Source organism: Odocoileus virginianus, chromosome 29 (genome assembly GCF_023699985.2).
Source record: "Odocoileus virginianus isolate 20LAN1187 ecotype Illinois chromosome 29, Ovbor_1.2, whole genome shotgun sequence".
Lineage (NCBI taxonomy): Eukaryota > Metazoa > Chordata > Mammalia > Artiodactyla > Cervidae > Odocoileus > Odocoileus virginianus.
Genome location: NC_069702.1, coordinates 22,723,676 through 22,741,441, shown reverse-complemented (window position 1 = coordinate 22,741,441; position 17,766 = coordinate 22,723,676). Strand labels below are relative to the sequence as shown.

The window sequence follows — 17,766 nt, the reverse complement described above, 5'->3', positions numbered from 1 at the left end:
TTTAATATGCTCTCTTGGTTTGTCATAGCTTTTCTTCCAAGGAGCAAAGTTTTTTAATTTCATGGCTGCAGTCACCATCTGCAATGACTTTGGAGCCCAAGAAAATAAAGTCTGTCACTGTTTCCATTGTTTCCTCATCTGTTTGCCCTGAAGTGATGGGACTGGATGCCAAGATCTTCAGTTTTTGAATGTTGAGTTTTAAGCTAGCTTTTTCCTTCTCTTTCATCTTCATCAAGAGGCTGTTTAGTTCCTCTTCGCTTTCTGCCATAAGGGTGGTGTTATCTGCATATCTGAGGGTTTTGATATTTCTCCCAGCAGTCTTGTGCTTCATCCAGTCCAGCATTTTTCATGATGTACTTTGCATATAAGTTAAATAAGCAGAGTGACAATATACAGACTTGATGTACTCCTTTCCCAATTTGGAACCAGTCCATTGTTCCATGTCCAGTTCTAACTGTTGCTTCTTGACCTGCATACAGATTTCTCAGGAGACAGGTAAGGTGGTCTAATAGTCCCATCTCTTGAAGAATTTTCCAGTTTGTTGTGATCCACACAGTCAAAGACTTTAGCATTGTCAATGAAGTAGATGTTTTTCTGGAATTACCTTGCTTTTTCCATGATCCAGCAGATGTTGGCCATTTGATCTCTGGTTCCTCTGCCTTTTCTAAATCAGCTTGTACATCTGGAAGTTCTCAGTTGATGTACCGTCGAAGCCTAGCTTGGAGGATTTTGAGCATTACCTTCTAGCATGTGAAATGAGTGTGTGACAGATAATAGACAGGGTGGGGTTGGCAGGGAGGAAAGGGGAGCTGCCCTCTGAGCTGAGAGCAGAGAGGAGTGTTCCTGCTGATGGCAGATCCTAAATCACGGCTTCCAGCCCCTTTCTTGCCTAGTTAGCCACTTTCCAGGAAAACCAGGCGTTACGGGTGATCTCTGTTAATGTATAAATACGGATTATCATTCAACTTTTTCTGATATGAAGGTAAATGGGTGGGGTGGGGAAGCTGTTTTTCTCAGACCAGCTATTCCATGGAACTGCTGAGCATCCACCCCTTCACTTATGCATCTCCCTGGGTCATTCTGGAAGCAACAGTACCCAGAAATCCAGAACTCCACTTCCTGTGGACAAGAACTGTATCTTCCCTGTGCTGCTCTGGAGTACCACCACGGTGCCTGACTGTGCTTACACCAAGTTCGTGGGAAAATGAGGAGACCTGGACATTGAAATTTCATCCTTTTTATAAAGTAATAGTAATAGTATATTATAGTTGCTTTATTAATGTCTTTATTTGAAAAATAAAAACCAAACAATCATAGATCTCCAAATTTTCTGTTTTCAAAATTTACTTGGAAATAATATACTTGGCTTACAAAGTATCCCTCCATGCTGGGTGATGTATGTACAGGTTTTACTTTCGGGAAATATTGACCAAGAACTTTCAGTGCCTTCCAATAAGTATGAAATAGGCTCTGTTGCCTTGGGGAGTGATTTATTCAGCACAAAGAAATCTTCACAATTAAGATTTCAGTAGCAGATTTAAAATATATTTGACTCATGACCACATTCTTGTTTCTTAGGTGCTGTTATCTTTTAAAAGTTAGCCCACCTTGCTAGAGAAATCATTTAACTTTTCAGGCTATTTTAAATGCTTACAGCCTGGGATGGGAAGGGAAGAAAGGAGAGAGAGAGAGAATCATTGAAGAAAATGGCCTATGAAGTTCAAGTTTTATTGTTGATGATATTTTTAAAAAGAAATTAAAAACAAAAAGTTCTGTGCTGAGTTTTTGATGGTTTAAAGAAGTGTTTGTGCTTGCTACTTAATAACATGATTTGCTGCATATCAGATCAGAAGCTAAAATATATTCAGGTGTCAACTGGGATGCTTTCAATTTTTTTGCGATGCTGCTTTTCAGCATTTGATGAATACAGAAACATCAGCCAGAAGGACATTGAGGACAGCATCAAAGGAGAATTGTCTGGGCATTTTGAAGACTTACTGCTGGCCATAGGTAAGCCCATGAGTGCTTATAAACTGAGGTACTTTGCACTTGTTTTAAATCAGTGTCAGAATCAGCTCTTTTCATCTCAGAATCCTGACTGATCCATCTTTATGCTCCCCAGAGCCCTCAGCACGGTCCATGGTACACACCATATGCTCAAATATTGTGAAATGGATGCAGGAAGATGTTCTCTGTTTAGGGCTTCCTTTGCCTTTTAACTTTGTATTTATCTTGGTACCACATTTGGATTATAAACTCCTTGAGAAAGAAAAATGTTAACTTCTACTGGCATTTTTATGGAGCCCATTGAAAACATAGATCTAAACCCAATGGTAATTAATCATGTTTGGTTATTTTTGGAAGATGTCAGTGACCTCCCAAGATTAAACTCAGGACAGAACTACAGGTCTCCTCCTTGTTGGCTGTGCTAACAGGGAGAATCAGAAAGAAAATAAGTCACAGACTGAATCTGTTCCTGGAGAGACACGTGGATTAACAAGCAGACAACAACATGGTTATGTAAGCTGGTCTGTCTTCCTCAGGTCTCTGCAGCCTGTACTTTTAGGCACCCAAAGAACACCGTGCAAGAAAGATACATTCAGAGGAATGAGACACTCTTCAAAGAAAGGACTCAGTAACCATTCTAGCCGAGTCAGGCTTGCGTGGTGCTTAGTCACTCAGTTGTGTCCCACTCTTTGTGACCCCATGGCCTGTGGCCCTCCAGGCTCCTCTGTCCATGGGATTTTTCAGTCAAAAATACTGGACTGGGTTGCCATTTTGTCCTCTAGGGGATCTTCCCGACCCAGGGATCAAACCCATGTCTCCTGTGTTTCCTGCATTGTAGGTGGATTCTTTACCTGCAACTCAGTCTAAATGCTCATAAGCGCACAGGATTGTTCAGAATCCTAAACTTCTCCAATTTCTGGTGACTGTTGGTCTTGCTTCTCCGCTAATGCCAGGGTAGGAGTATTTGTCCTCCCCACAACTTATCATTTCACCAATGGACTGTCATATCTAACATCAATCACAATAAATAATAGCTTCTCCAGTGAGATAAAGATAGCTGATATCTAAGGGTAACCTCCAGAGTGAGGCTCTGATTCATCTTTCAAATGTTAATTACCACCTCTGGAGGGTGGAAGGTGCCTCAAATTGTACTTTTTAAATAAACACTTCTCAGGCACTTACAACATGCTCGGCATTATACTAACCTCTTGGCAAACATCAACCCTTTAAGCCTCATGACAGTCCCGGGGGTGAGGGACTGTTATTATCCCCACAGGAGACCTGAGGAACCAAAAGGTTAAGTTCCTTTCCCAAGTTACTCAGGGAAAGTGTGGTGGAGCTGGGGTTCTAACCTAGGCATTTGGGCTCCACAGCCTGTGATGTTAACCAGCCTCTCCAATGTGCTTCAGGGGAAATGGAGATTGAAACCTGCATGTATCACCCCATCCACAGTGAAGTATTCTAAATTACAGGGAAAGTACCAGGGAGCAAGCCCTCCCTAAGGTTTGGGCTCTAGTCTCAAGATTTCCTTTGCATGTGTTATTTCATTAACTTCTGATCCTCTCTTCAGTGCCAAGAATAGGACTCTTGATCCAAATGCTGCTTTTAAAAAAAAAATATGTATACACACAGCCACACACACATATATATGGCTTCCCAGGTGGCACTAGTGGTGAAGGACCCACTTGTCAGTGCAGGGGACATGAGAGACACAAGTTCAGTCCCTGAGTGGAGAGGATCCCCTGGAGGAGGGCAGGCAACCCACTCCAGTATTCCTGCCTGGAGAAGAATTCCGTGGACAGAGGAGCCTGGTAGCCTAGGCTACAATCCATAGGGTTGCACAGAGTCAGACGCAACTGAAGCATCTTAGCAAGCACATGTGTATGTGTATGTATAGGTGACTTGCTAAAAGACCAAGAAGAAATGAAAAGCTTCTTTTTCAATTTAAAAAACATGAATCAGAGATCAGTCTCCATACTTAGCTCTGACAATATTCCAGTGTCAGTGATATAGCCAGTTAATTTTTTTTAATTTCATATTTTAATCTTTGCATCAGTTTTGCTGCTTTTTACCTTGCCTGCTGCATTATTTGAAAAACTTCATTAAGATGTACAAATTCTCACTTCATTGAGCTAAGAGGCATTTTTGGAAATAGATGCTGAATTATGCACTAAATGTGGGCCATAGTGTGTGTTATTTTATCAACTGAAAGAAAGACTTTAAAATTTAACTAATTTAAAGTTCAAGATATGTCTTACTTTCGTTTTCTATTTCAGTCTATCACTGGAATATATTTTTAAAAAATCTTTATTGAGATAGAACTTAAATACCATAAAATTCACCCGAACTTTGCAATTCAGTGCTCTCTCGTTTCACAGAGCTCTGCACCTGTCACCAGAATCTAAGTTTGGGCTCTTCCCATCAGCCCTCAAAGAAACCCCACGCCCATTGATAATCACTCCCCACTCCTCCCACCACTTGCCACCACCAATTTCCTTTCTGTGTCAATAGATCTGCCTGTCCTGGCTATTTCATATACAAGGAATCTAAAACACTGTCAACACATAACTTTCGCCACGAAAAACCATCTGAGTTCTAACATCTTAGAAATGCATGGTAGGAAGATCTCTAGTTGTCAAATCTGTACGTAGATAGGAAGAAGCTTTCTTCAAAAAGACTTTCATTAGGGAGGAGAGTTTAATCTCAGAAATGTATACAGGAGTCTGAAAATCAAACAGAAAAAAGCTTTTTTTTTTTTTTTAATGAGGAAGAGATAAACAGATCTTAGCGGAAGCTTTTATTTTTATTTTTTTTAAGGTTGATTTGTCACTGTGCTGGGTCTTCGTTGCTGCGTGGGCTTTTCTCTACTTGTGGCACGGGGGGCTATTCTTCAGTTGTAGTGTGTGGGCTTCTCATTGAGGTGCCGTCTCTTCTGGAGCAAGAACTCGAGGGTGTTCGGGCTGCAGTAGTTAGAGCTCATGGGCTCAGTAGTCGTGGCACAGCATGTGGGATCTCCCTGGACCCAGGATTGAACCTGTGTCCCCTGCATTGGTAGGCGAATTCTTAACCCCTGGACCACCAGGAAAGCCCTAGCAGAAATTTTTAAGAAGTTGGGCAAGCAAGGAGGCGGGATCGTTGGGGGTTGACAGGAAGCGTGTCTCGCCGTGTCAGCTCGTTCTTAGGACAAGCTGAATAGGAGGCATGTTTGGCATTCTGGTACTTGCTCAGTCTGGGGACCAAGCGTAGATTCAGGGGCCTGTGACAGGGGTCAGGGGAAGGCCTGAGAAAGTTTGGTCAAAAGAACACAGAGGGTAAGAAGCAGGCAACCAAGAACTCTTGATCATCATGACGAACTTCAATAGACTCCCTGGTTTTTGGGAATTTCCCCGAGTTTCCCTACTGGGGTTGAGTCTTAAAGCAGGCTTCCTTATACTGTATATGCTACCACTTCCCCAAATATTCAGACATGAGGAACAAATCTGGTAGTTAAGACCAAAAGCAAAGGACAAGATAAAGGATTATGGAAAGAAAGGATTCCCTGCCTTTAGTTTGTGGGGAGCGAGATGACTGAAAGACTTAATAGGATCAAAGTGGGCATAAAAACTTTCAATCAAATGATTAAGGCTTGCTGAATATAAGTTTGAGAAAAATATAGGTAATACCAATTCACATCCTTGATTTCTTCTCAGACAGTTTCAAATCTGTAGCTGTTATCATGTTTGTCCCAAATTCCATGTTTCTAATACATTTCTCTGTTTCCCTTAAGACACAGACACAAAAGGTCTTTTCACTTTCCTTAAAAGAGTCTGAAAGGCACTATGAGAAAGCCACTGTTCTTGTTCTGATCTCCAAAATTCATTATAAAATTCACTCACTTTTGGTCTGCCTTCTGCCTAGAGGTCAAATTTAAGATGACACAAGTAATTGTGTGCAATAAACTGATTTATTCCCTACAGACTTTTCTAGTCCTGGCTACTTTCACTTTAAAGGATAATTTAATTGCTCATGTTTTTGCCAGTTATCTTTTATTATTGTTGTTTCTGTTTTACTCATTATTTCAAAATAAAGAATTGAAAGATTTTAGTGTTTTTTTTTTAATGACTGAATTTAGATTACATGCATTGGTTATAATGTAATTAATCAGTCTATAAATTCTAATTCAGTCACTTAAGAAAAAAATCTTTCTATTGGAAAAATTGGTTTTAAGCTGAGCTCCAGTGCCCCTATTTGCCTAATGAGTTATTTGGAGCAACATCTCTGCAATCTTTAGACCCAAGCTATTCATCAGTAGTCAAAGACGTTAGAAATGGTACACCCTAGGGAGTTATCAAATGTAAGCGTAGGTGTTGGTGTGTCTGGGATCTGGAAATGAGTCAGCTGCTGTGGGAGTATCTTTGGCAGGTAATTTTATTTTCCCTGTGGCTAAGGATAATTACTGTGTTAAAGTTCCATGCAAATATGACGTTATAAAGGCTTCAAAATTCAGGTTAAGCATTCATTCATTCTTTCATTCTAAAGAAAAGCTAGGAGTGGGGAGGAGGAGAGTGGTACGGTTACCCAAAAAGAATCTTTTTAATAACTGTATTACTATAGATTAACTCAATTTCTATTAAATGAAACTGAACATTACTTTGCTTTCTTATAACAGTTCGTTGTGCAAGGAACATGCCTGCCTTTTTAGCTGAAAGACTGTACCAAGCTTTGAAGGTTGGTCTGGAAATTTCATTTATATTCTTAGCTTCCTTCAAGGAAAATGTAAAAATATTACTTAATATTGATGGCATTTCCAATTTCTTTTCCATCTTGATAGAGTTCTCTTTTGTAGCTAATCTGTCTACTAATTTGGCTCATAGGTTGATAATGAGTTTCCTAATCATTACAGTGGTAGGTGCACTGAAGTGCTGACTAAATTACTTCTCCCACTTCACAGTAATGTAGACAGTTGATTGGTTTTAGGACAACAGCCCTCAAACGTAATCCAGTGGCCTCTCACGCTGTCTTGCTTAAATCACACTGAGCTAGCAGCCTTTCCTGATGTAGAAAGCCTGTATTTTCTCATCTGCTGTCACTTCTAGATGGGGAGCTCTGTGAATCTGTTCAGTTCTTTCTCGTTTATATCTTCAGACCCTCATAGTGAGCCTGGCATGCAGAAGAAGAAGTCCATGTGCCTTTTCAAAGCTGTGTCCACAGTAAGCACAGCACTGTCGTCCCCTCCCATCCCAGGATGCTCCGCATCCTGCCTTCGGTCATATCAGCGGATAACACCAGCAGGAACTAGCCTCGCCCAACTCACTGAAGTTATACCTTTCCTCCCCAGCCTTGTTCTCTACAGCTCAGCACATCGGCCTTCTTTCTGTTCCATGATTACTCCAAGCGTCTTCCCGTGTCAAGGTCTTGGCTTTTGTCGGGCTCTCTGCCTGGGGTGTCTCTCCTCCGGATCTATCTGTGGCTACCTCCGTCTGATCTCTGAGGTCTCAGCTCATGTGTGTCCTCCTGAGAGAGGTCTTCCCTGTCTACCCAGGTCAAATGACTTCCTTTCATTCGCGCTCCATCCCATCGTTCTCCATACCATTAACTTACTGTCCTTACTGTCCACCTCCATCAGTGAGAACTCCATGAGAGTGTGTGTCCTGTAAGCATTTGTTGAATGAATAAATGAATAGTGTCAATATCCACCTAACTGCTTAGCTAGAAATTCTATACTTCTCTCTCCCTCTTTCTTCTCAACATCATTGTCAGTCTACCTTTACAAGCATATCTTAAATCTTATCAATTTTCTCCATCCCTACTACCATTATTGTAGGTCAGGCCATCAACATCTCTTTCTCTCTCTCCTCCCTTCTCGGTTATATAATCACTTCTGGATGGATCTCAAAGTTTCCAGTCTTATTCTGTCATCTTCATCCTACTCTTTTCCTGAAATCCATTCTTCATACTGCTGCTGTCAAAGGAAACTTCTGAAACTACAAATCTGATCTGATCTCAACACACTCATTTTTAACAGACTGCAAATAGTTCTTCATACTCAGGATGAAGTCAGAATTTCATTTCATGGTTTATAAGGTCTGGCCTTTCCAGATATATTTCTTGCTGTTCCTTCTTATTGCTTATGTATCCTTAAATTTGGTGTTATTTCTTGCCCTAAAGCGTCACGTATGCTGTTTCTTATATTGAAACACTTTTTTTTCTCTCCATAAGAACTTCATTCCTTCTTCTCCTGGCTGACTATTTAGGCCCCAGCTTAAATCCCACTTTCTTAAACAGTCCTTTACTAATCTTTGATTAACATATGGTAGGACTCCCTAACTATATGTTCCCATAGTACCCAATACTTCCCATATGTCAGATTTTATTGTAATGGCCCATTTTCTCACCTGTATCTTTTACAAAACTGAAAGCATAACAGGGGTGTTTCATATCTGTTTTCAACATTTAGCAATGCAGTGGCAGAAAATGTTTCTTGAATAAGTGAATGAGGATGTTTGATGAAAAATGAGAGGAGAGTCACTATGGTTGAATAGTTTGTGTACCATTATCAGTGTCTCATGAATAGAGATCCACTTGTTGTTTTGTGAGCTATGAGATTGGTCACATGGACACTTGCATTTCTTAACAGGGTGCCGGGACTGATGAGTTTACTGTGAACCGAATAATGGTTTCCAGATCAGAAATTGACCTTCTGGATATTCGAGCAGAGTTTAAGAAGCTTTCTGGCTACTCCCTGTATTCGGCAATTAAAGTAAGTCTCTTCTTAAAAATAGCAAAACATATCTTGCCTCTCTCTACCCGTCATCTTTCCCTTATAATCCTCAAAACATGGAAATTCATGACTTAGGTTTCTCTCTCCTTGTCAGTGTGTAAGTGTGTTTTCTGAGTTATTTGTCGGCCATAAAAAGGAGTGAATTTGAGTCGGTGGTGATGTGGATGAATCTGGAGTCTGTCGTACAGAGTGGAGTAAGTCAGAAAGAGAAAAACAAAGTGTCATGTATTAATCCGTAAATATGGAATCTAGAAAAATGGTGCTGCTGGACCTATTTTTCCAGGCAGGACTAGAGATACAGAGGTAGAGAATGGGCTTGTGGCCACCAGGGGGGAAGGAGAGGGTGGAACAAATCGGGAGAGTAGCATTGACATACATACACTTCTTGGGTGAAATAGCTAGTGGGAAGCTGCTGGGTAGCACATGGAGCTCAGCTCGGTGCTCTGTGATGACCCAGATGGATGGCATGGGGATGGGTGGGAGGTCCTTTTCAGAGGAAGGCTGTATGTGTATACATATGACTGATTCATGTTTTGTATAGTAGAAACAAACACAACATTGTAAAGCAATTCTATTCCAACCTAAAGATTAAAAAAAAAAAGAAAGAAACCTCAAAAAAAGAGTGACAAAATATTTCTTAAAAATAGTAATTATTTTTCAGCTCTAAAATCCCAGGTACATAAAAGGCACTCAACATTTTATTTTTTTCAGGTTTAGTGGCCACTGGTTTTTCTTCTTTTGTGAATTGCATATGCAAATTGCTTACCTGTTTTCTTATATTGCACTGGTTTAATTTATTTCAGTTATTCTTTCTGGCAGTAGAACCAAAGTATGTATTTTACATTTCCTCTTTGTTTCACACAGAAGATAACATGATTCTGCACTTTGGGGTTCTTTTCATTTCGGGAAGGAAGCTTTCTCATTCTTTTTTTTTTTAACTTTTTATTTTGCATTCGAGTATAGCCGATTGATAAACAGTGTTGTGATAGTCTCAGATGAACAGTGAAAGAACTCAACCATACATACACATGTATCCATTCTCCCCCAAATTTCCCTCCTGTCCAGACTGCCACATAGCATTGAGCAGAGTTCCATGTGCCAGACAGTAGGTCCTTGTTGGTTATTCATTTTAAATACAGCAGTGTGTACATGTCCATCCTAAACTCCTTACCTGTCCCTTCCCTCCACCCTTCCACCTGCCGGCAGTCATAAGTTCAGTCTCTAAGTCTGAATCTCTTTCTGTTTTGTAAGTAAGTTCATTTGTATCATTTCTTTTTAGGTTCCATATACAAGGGATGTCTTCCAATATTTCTCCTTCTTTGTCTGACTTACTTCACTCAATATGATGCTCTCTAAGTCTACCATGTTGCTGCAAATGACGTTATTTCATTCTTTTTAATGGCTGGGTAATATTCCATTGTATGTATGTACCATATCTTCTTTATCCATTCCTTTGTCGATGGACATTTAGGTTGCTAGGAAGCTGTCTCATTCTTTTTAACAGCTGCATATCATTTCATTATTTGTATGTTTGTACCTACCACAACTTGAAACACATGTTTCAAGTTTCTTGCTATTCTAAACAACACGGTACTATACATACCTGATTTCATCAGGTGCAAGTGTATCTGAGGGATGAATGCTCAAAAGTAGGTAGGAGTGCTAAGATGATGTCAGTACACCTGTAATTTCGGTTGTTGTTGTTCAGTTGCTAGCCATGTCCAACTCTCTGTGACCCCATGGATGGCGGCACCCCAGGCTTCCCTGTCCATCACCAGCTCCAAAGACAGAGAATTTTGGTAAATGTTATCAATTGACTTCCACTGCGCCTCAATTAGTCAACTAGATTTGTTCACCAAAATCATTGTATTTTTTTTTTTAATGAGAGCTGTTGTTTTTGTACTAAACCTTTGCAGGAAAAGATACATGCTTAAGTTGAAAAAGAAAATTTATTCGAAAAGGCAACTGTCCGGTTGCGCCTGGGGCTTAACACAGATTTCATCAACTGCTCACACTCAATGCAATTTGAATCGATTCTGACACATTACAATAGTTTCAATCAACAGAGGAAGATACAATAATGTTAACTAAATTGTACTTACCAAGGCAGAAAAGGAGACACATACATTCTATAAAGATTTCCAGTAACAAGGTTGAAACATGAAGAGGTCCTTTGGTTCGCCCTTGGCAAACCAGAAAATTCAATTAACTTGTAGCTCTCCCTCTCCAGATGGCCTGGGTAATTGAGGATTATTGTATTAGGAAACATGTAAGCAATGTGTATCTTGATAGAAAAGGAAAATCCATTGCTGAAGAGTTCGGTGTGTAATTTAAAATTATCTTAGGTTTCTTCATTTCTGTTGCCTAACATAGATTATTGAGTAATTTAATTACATTTTCAGTATTGATGAATAGAATCTTTTTGTCTATCATCCCAGCCTTGGTTTCTGAATTTCTCTTCCTTCTGCCTTTAATTTAGACATTTCTCTGCTCATTAACACGTTTCTCAGGTGATGATTGGAGGGGAGAAGAGGAAGAAAGTAGGTGAAAAACAAATGTGTGTCTCTTAATACTAAGACGTTTTAAAACATTGGATGAAATTAGTTTTTGGTAGATTTTCTTGATCAACAAATTAAGAATCTGTCTAAAAAATAACTTGATTCCAGAGTCTTTAAGGGAAAATGTAGTGGCTATCCTCTGTTAGTTCCTGACTTATGTGTAGACTTGTGAAGTGAAGTTGCTCAGTCGTGTCTGACTCTTTGCGACCCCGTGGACTGTAGCCTACCAGGCTCCTCCGTCCATGGGATTCTCCAGGGAAGAATACTGGAGTGGGTTGCCATTTCCTTCTCCAGGGGATCTTCCTGACCCAGGGATCGAACCCAGGTCTCCTGCATTGCAGGCAAATGCTTTAACCTCTGAGCCACGAAGTGGACATAAATGAAGCAATTTCAAGATAATAATCATACTTCATATTGGTACTGCTTGCTAAAATGTGAGATTGTAAGTGCAAAGAAATTTGAAAAAAGGATAAAGTAGGCTGACAAAATAATGTGAAACAGCATAAAATGAAATCTTAGATGTGGGGTATAGAGGAGTAATAGAGGGATTGAGAGAGATGTTTGGGATTAGATAGAGACTGTTCCCAGGTGGCGCTGTGTGTGTGTTCAGTCGCTCAATTGTGTTCAGTTCTTTGCAGCCCCATGGACAGAAGCCCGCCCGGCTCCTCAGTCCATGAAATTTTCCAGGCAAGAATACTGGAGTCTGTTGCCATTTCCTACTCTAGGAGATCTTCCCGACTGAGAGATGGAACCCATGTCTCTTCCATTGGTATGCGAGTTTCAGGTGGCGCTAGGGGTAAAGAACCCACCTGCACGTGCAGGAGACGTAAGAGATATAGGTTCCATCCCTGGGTCGGGAAGATCCCCAGGAGGAGGGCATGGAAACCCACTCCAGTATTCTTGCCTGGAGAATTCCATGGACAGAGGAGCCTGGCGGGGTACAGTCTGTATAGTCGCAAAGAGTCAAACACAACTGAAGCGACTCAGCACACAGCACTTTTCTTAGGGAAGTGAGTCTGGAGCTTACCTTTCAGGCTAATAAGCATGTGTTGAGTGCCTTATGAGCCTGGTGCTATGCTGGTCAATAGAGTCTGAAAGGTGAGTGCTCTAGAAACGTATGTTTGATGAGAAGTAGAAGGATAAGTACCCACTCCAGGGTCCTTGCCTGGAGAATCCCAGGTGGGATTCTGGTGGAGCCTGGTGGGCTGCCGTCTACGGGTCACACAGAGTCGGACACGACTGAAGCGACGCAGCAGCAGCAGCAGATGCAGTATTAATAAGGTGCTTAATTGATTAGGAGCCTACCTTGGGAATATGGAAAAATACAATCTCAGTGGTAAGATCCATTCAGTTGAAAGAGAGCCTTGAGAACAGGAAATTTGTATTCCATTCAATTTAAAATACTTACTGAACATATATTAGGTGCGAGGCTCAGGGTTACAATTATAAGGAAAGAAAAAAGTTTTCTGCCCTTATGGAATTAGAAATAAAGATAAAATTACAGCCATGTTCGATGTAAAGCAAAGAGAGATTGTGCTATAAGATCACATAACAGGAGGGTTTGACATACAGGAAGGTTTTGATTCAGATCTGAAAATGATCAGACTTAACAAGGCAAAGGTTGTGGGGGTCAGAATTCAGCAGAGCATTCTAACAAAAGGAATCATGAGTGGAAAGACCTCATGGTGGAAGAAACATAATGAAGAACGAGGCTGGAGGGACTGGATCATGCAGGGCCTTTTTGGCAACATTTAAAGATTTGTCTTTTGCTTAAGAGTGATGGAAAGCCACTGAAGTGTTTAAATTTGAAGCACATAGTGTCATGACCAGAAGTACGTTTAGAAAAGATCTCGTGACTTTGGAGAATGAATTGGACATAAGATAGAAGGGATGTGGGGTGATGGGTTACTGTATTAGTCATATTAGAGTAGCTCTGATTCAAAATAGTGATGCAGAGCTACTGCTAATACAAAGAGGCGGAAAAGCAAAGACTCAAAAGATACTTAGGAGTTAAAACTTCAAATTACTCCATATGACATCTTGTTGTGAAAAGAAAGGAGAAGGAGTTGAGGATGACTTGCAGGTGTCTGGGGCTTCCTGCGTGGCTCAGCAGTAAGGAATCCACCTGTAACGCAGGAGCTGCAGGAGACACAGGTTCGATCCCTGGGTTGGGAAGATCCCCTGGAGGAGGGCACGACAACCCACTCAACTATTCTTGCCTGGAGAATCCCATGGACAGAGGAGCCTAGCAGGGGTACAGTCCATAAGATCGCAAAGAGTTAGACACAACTGAAGTGATTTAGCACACACACTCCTTTCCTTACAAGTAGATCAGGTTTTCAGTGGTTTTTTTTTTTCCCTTTGGGGGGAGTCAGGGAGAAAATTCCACATGTTAAGTTCGAGATGTCTTTTGTCGACTTAAAAACAAACGCATAGCGTGACAGTTGCGAGTTATGTTTTATTTGGGGCAAAGTGAGGACCGAAGCCCAGGGAATCTCACCTCAGATAGCTCTGAGGAACTACTCCAAAGAGGTGGAGGTGGGGAAGGTCAATATCTATGTGATTTTGGTTAAGGGGAAGTTCATGGAATCAAGCGCTTATTTTACAAAAGGTTTTCTGCTAGTCATGAGGAACTGATGTCCCCATGAAGGGATTTAGTGATTTTCTAGATATGAGGAAATACAAGGATTGGGTTCATAAAATCAGTTCTTAAAAATGTCTGTCCGAAAACCTGTTCTGCTAGTTTTCCCAGAGCACATGGCTCCTTCCTGACCTCCACCCTGAACTTCTTCCAGGGGATGTTGAAGGACCGCAGCTGCAGCAGCATGTGATTTAAGCCTTGTAGAGGTAGATGGCAAATGCCCATGACAAGTTACAATTTGTAATTAACATTTCAAAACATGCAAATAGAGATGGCGAGTTGTAGCTAGTGGTATGAGATATATTTTCAGAAATAATTATGTCACTGAATCTTTGGACATGCATGCAAATTCTCTAGGGAGAAAATATAGATTAAGAGAAAATGTAATACGAATTTTAAGTGATAAATTGGGATTTAAGCATTACTAGCAGTGACTGGCTAAAGAGTGGAGGATGAGTCTACAAAGAAGACAGGAGTGGAGATGGCAGAGAGGAAGGAAGAAAAGTCAGAACTACTTACAGGATAAGAGACGGCTGCTTGCTTAATGGGTATGATGGTCATTGAACCCATTTCCCAAAACAAGAAGCATTAACACCTTGGAAGATACGCATTGAGAATCCAAGGAAACTAATGACAAGAGATGAGAGCCTAGAATAGATTTGTTGTGGTTAGAATGGAAAAAGATTGGGAGAGGAGAGAATCACTGTTAAAAATAGGCCAACAGAAACATTTAGTTTTTTTTTTTTTTTCCCCATTTATTTTTATTAGTTGGAGGCTAATTACTTTACATCATTACAGTAGTTTTTGTTATACACTGAAATGAATTAGCCATGGATTTACATGTATTCCCCATCCCAGTCCCCCCTCCCACCTCCCTCTCCACCCGATCCCTCTGGGTCTTCCCAGTGCACCAGGCCCGAGCACTTGTCTCATACATCCAACCTGGGCTGGTGATCTGTTTCACCCTAGATAATATACATGTTTCAATGCTGTTCTCTTGAAACATCCCACCCTCGCCTTCTCCCAGAGTCCACAAGTCTGTTCTATACATCTGAGTCTCTTTTTCTGTTTTGCATATAGGGTTATCGTTACCATCTTTCTAAAGTCCATATATATGTGTTAGTATACTGTAATGGTCTTTATCTTTCTGGCTTACTTCGCTCTGTATAATGGGCTCCAGTTTCATCCATCTCATTAGAACTGATTCAGTTTCTTAAGAACAATTAATATGGCCAGTTAGGAAACTGTAAATTATGTTTAAAGGTTTTGAAAATACATTGGGATTTTGGGGTAACAATTTTTAAAACTCTGTAAAATAGAATTGTTTATTCATAAAAAGGACTTCGCCTTCCAATATAGAGGATTTGAGTTTGATCCCTGATGAGGGAGCTAAGATCTCACATGCCTGGTGGCCAAAAAAACAAAGCATAAGATAGAAACAATATTGTAACAGATTCAACAAAGACTTTAAAAATGGTCCACATCAAGAAAAATCTTTTTTAAAAGAATAGCTATTTTCCTACAAGACATAAAGGAATAAAGGTAGGAGAAAAGGATGAACATTTGTTGTCTACAGTGGATCAAAATTGTATGTTTAGTTCTGTGTTAAACCACTTGGATGTATTTTCTCCGCTAACTAATAGAACCCCTAATACTTGTTTACAACTTTGATCAGAGATGGCTAGAGGGAGCTGTTTTAATACAAAGCCAGAGCATTGCTGACTTGTCAGTGATTCAAGAGATCATTATATAGGGCAAAGCAAGACTTAAAAACTAAAATTTATATAAAGCGGAAGAATGTGTATTAAGGCCTGTTGTGTCTTATTATGAAAGCAATGCTTAATCTCGTCTCTAAATGACCCTTCTTCATTGCTTCCTCTACCTTACACTAACTACAATATAAATTTTAAGTGATAAGAAGTTGCCTTGCATCAAATAATGTGAGGATTTTAAGCAATCTTGGTCAAAAGCCAAGTTTTATCACAGATGCGATGCAAACATTTTGCCTCTGTTACATAACAAACCTGACAACTTGTATTTTAAGCCTCAGTCTCCCTGATGGCTCAGTGATAAGGAATCTGCTTGCCAGTGCAGGAGACGCAGGAGTCACAGGTTTGATCCCGGGGCTGGGAAGATCCCCTGGAATAGGAAATGGCAACCCACTCCAGTTTTCTTGCCTGGAGAAGTCCATGGACAGAGAAGTCTGGTGGGCTACAGTCCATGGGGTCACAAAGAGTTGGACACGAATGGGCAACTGAACACAGCACACACATGGTATCTTTTCTGAACCAAGATCTTTTCTGCCTATCCTAGGAGAGAGGAACTGGGAAACACTTTATAGGAAAGTAGTTCATTTCACTTTCTTAAGTCAAGAAGTATAGAATGGGGTTAAGCAGCCAGGTTAACTGGCTCTAAATTCTGATTCTGCGCTTGTTCTCCATATAATCTGGGATAAATATCCTAACCTCTATCTCTCTCATTTTACTTCTTGGTTAAGTGGAGATAGTTGCGGTACCTACCACACAGCTGTTGTAAGGGTTAAAGTAGTTAACCTTTAGAAGAGCAAGTGTTTCATAAGTATTAATATAAATATAATAAAATCATATTTTTTAAAAGTTTGGTTAAAAACTTAAAAGAAAATTAAGCTTACGTAATATTATGCAATTGATGTACTCTTCTTTTTTTTAAAAAAATCCGAGTTGACATTTAACCACAATATATCCCGCAGAATTTAAGTATTATATGTTGTAAAGAAGATGCTAGGCTGGAACGTGATTTCCCACAGATACGACTGGATGGTGGAATTGCAGGTGCATGTTACTCAATGGTACAGGTCATGAGCTTCCCACGCTGGTGACTCCCCTAGTGTGTGGGATTTGATTCATCCATGGTTCCCTCATTATTTATGCTGTGTCTCTCCTTCTCTCCACCTGTCCTGTTCCTTGCAGTCGGATACTTCTGGAGACTATGAGAGCACACTCTTAAAGATCTGTGGAGGAGATGACTGAGTCAAGAACATCCTTTCCAAAGGCTGCCTGCTCCCATGATGGGCATTTTCCTCAGCTCTGCTTACTCCTTTTTCACGGTATTTACAAGTACAAGCAAGTGTCCACAATAACCTGTTTTTAACAGAAATTCTCATTGTTCCATAATAATAACAACCACAAAAAGTGATTATTGTCATAGAACGTCTCATCATAATGTAGCCACTTATAAATGAAATTTTTAAATGAAATTAAAGATCTGCTAATACTATCCAAATTGCGTTTCTGCTTTGGAAGTGAGAATCTATGTATAGTTCTAAAGCACTCAATGCCAAACTGTGTAATAAAAGTTGTTGCCTATGTAAAAGGTGATCTGTCTGCTAGTTTTTGTCATCTTCCAGCATTGTTTGGTACCTGGCACCAATGACTAAAGATATTTTAAAATGTGTTTTTGTTTTAAAAGCTGTGGTTGCTTCAATTTATCTATTGTCTTATTGATCATATTCATCTTTAAGAAAGAAATAAAAATGAAGATCTATGTAATCCTGGCCTCCCTTTTCTTGTTTAATCAAGCTGGAGGAGTGGCAATGCATGAGAAGTTATTTTAGCCCTCAGAAAACACCCACTAAACTATTGATCTAACCACTGCCCATCTGAATAACAAACATGACTTGTGGTGGTTTCATGCCAAAAACTACTTTCCCAGAATGGGTATTTAGAATCAAGTTTCTTAGGTATCTTTTTCCTCTAAAATAAGTTTGCAGGACTACACACTTTTAGAAATCTTTTATGTTATATCTGAAAGGGACCTAAGAT

At 40.1% G+C, this 17,766-nt stretch overlaps 1 protein-coding gene across 2 annotated transcripts in view; it reads left to right on the top strand.

Annotated features, from left to right (window-relative positions):
• The window catches only part of ANXA3 (annexin A3), a 69,048-nt gene extending 51,555 nt beyond the window's left edge, over positions 1 to 17,493 (top strand). For both annotated transcript variants that reach the window (XM_020904307.2, XM_070458256.1), the window contains 4 exons: positions 1,915 to 2,010; positions 6,656 to 6,714; positions 8,624 to 8,746; positions 16,915 to 17,493. In XM_020904307.2, the coding sequence (XP_020759966.1) occupies positions 1,915 to 2,010; positions 6,656 to 6,714; positions 8,624 to 8,746; positions 16,915 to 16,974 (338 nt within the window). In that variant the 3' untranslated portion in view covers positions 16,975 to 17,493. The remainder of the gene's footprint in view (positions 1 to 1,914; positions 2,011 to 6,655; positions 6,715 to 8,623; positions 8,747 to 16,914) is intronic.
• Positions 17,494 to 17,766: the final 273 nt, after the last annotated feature.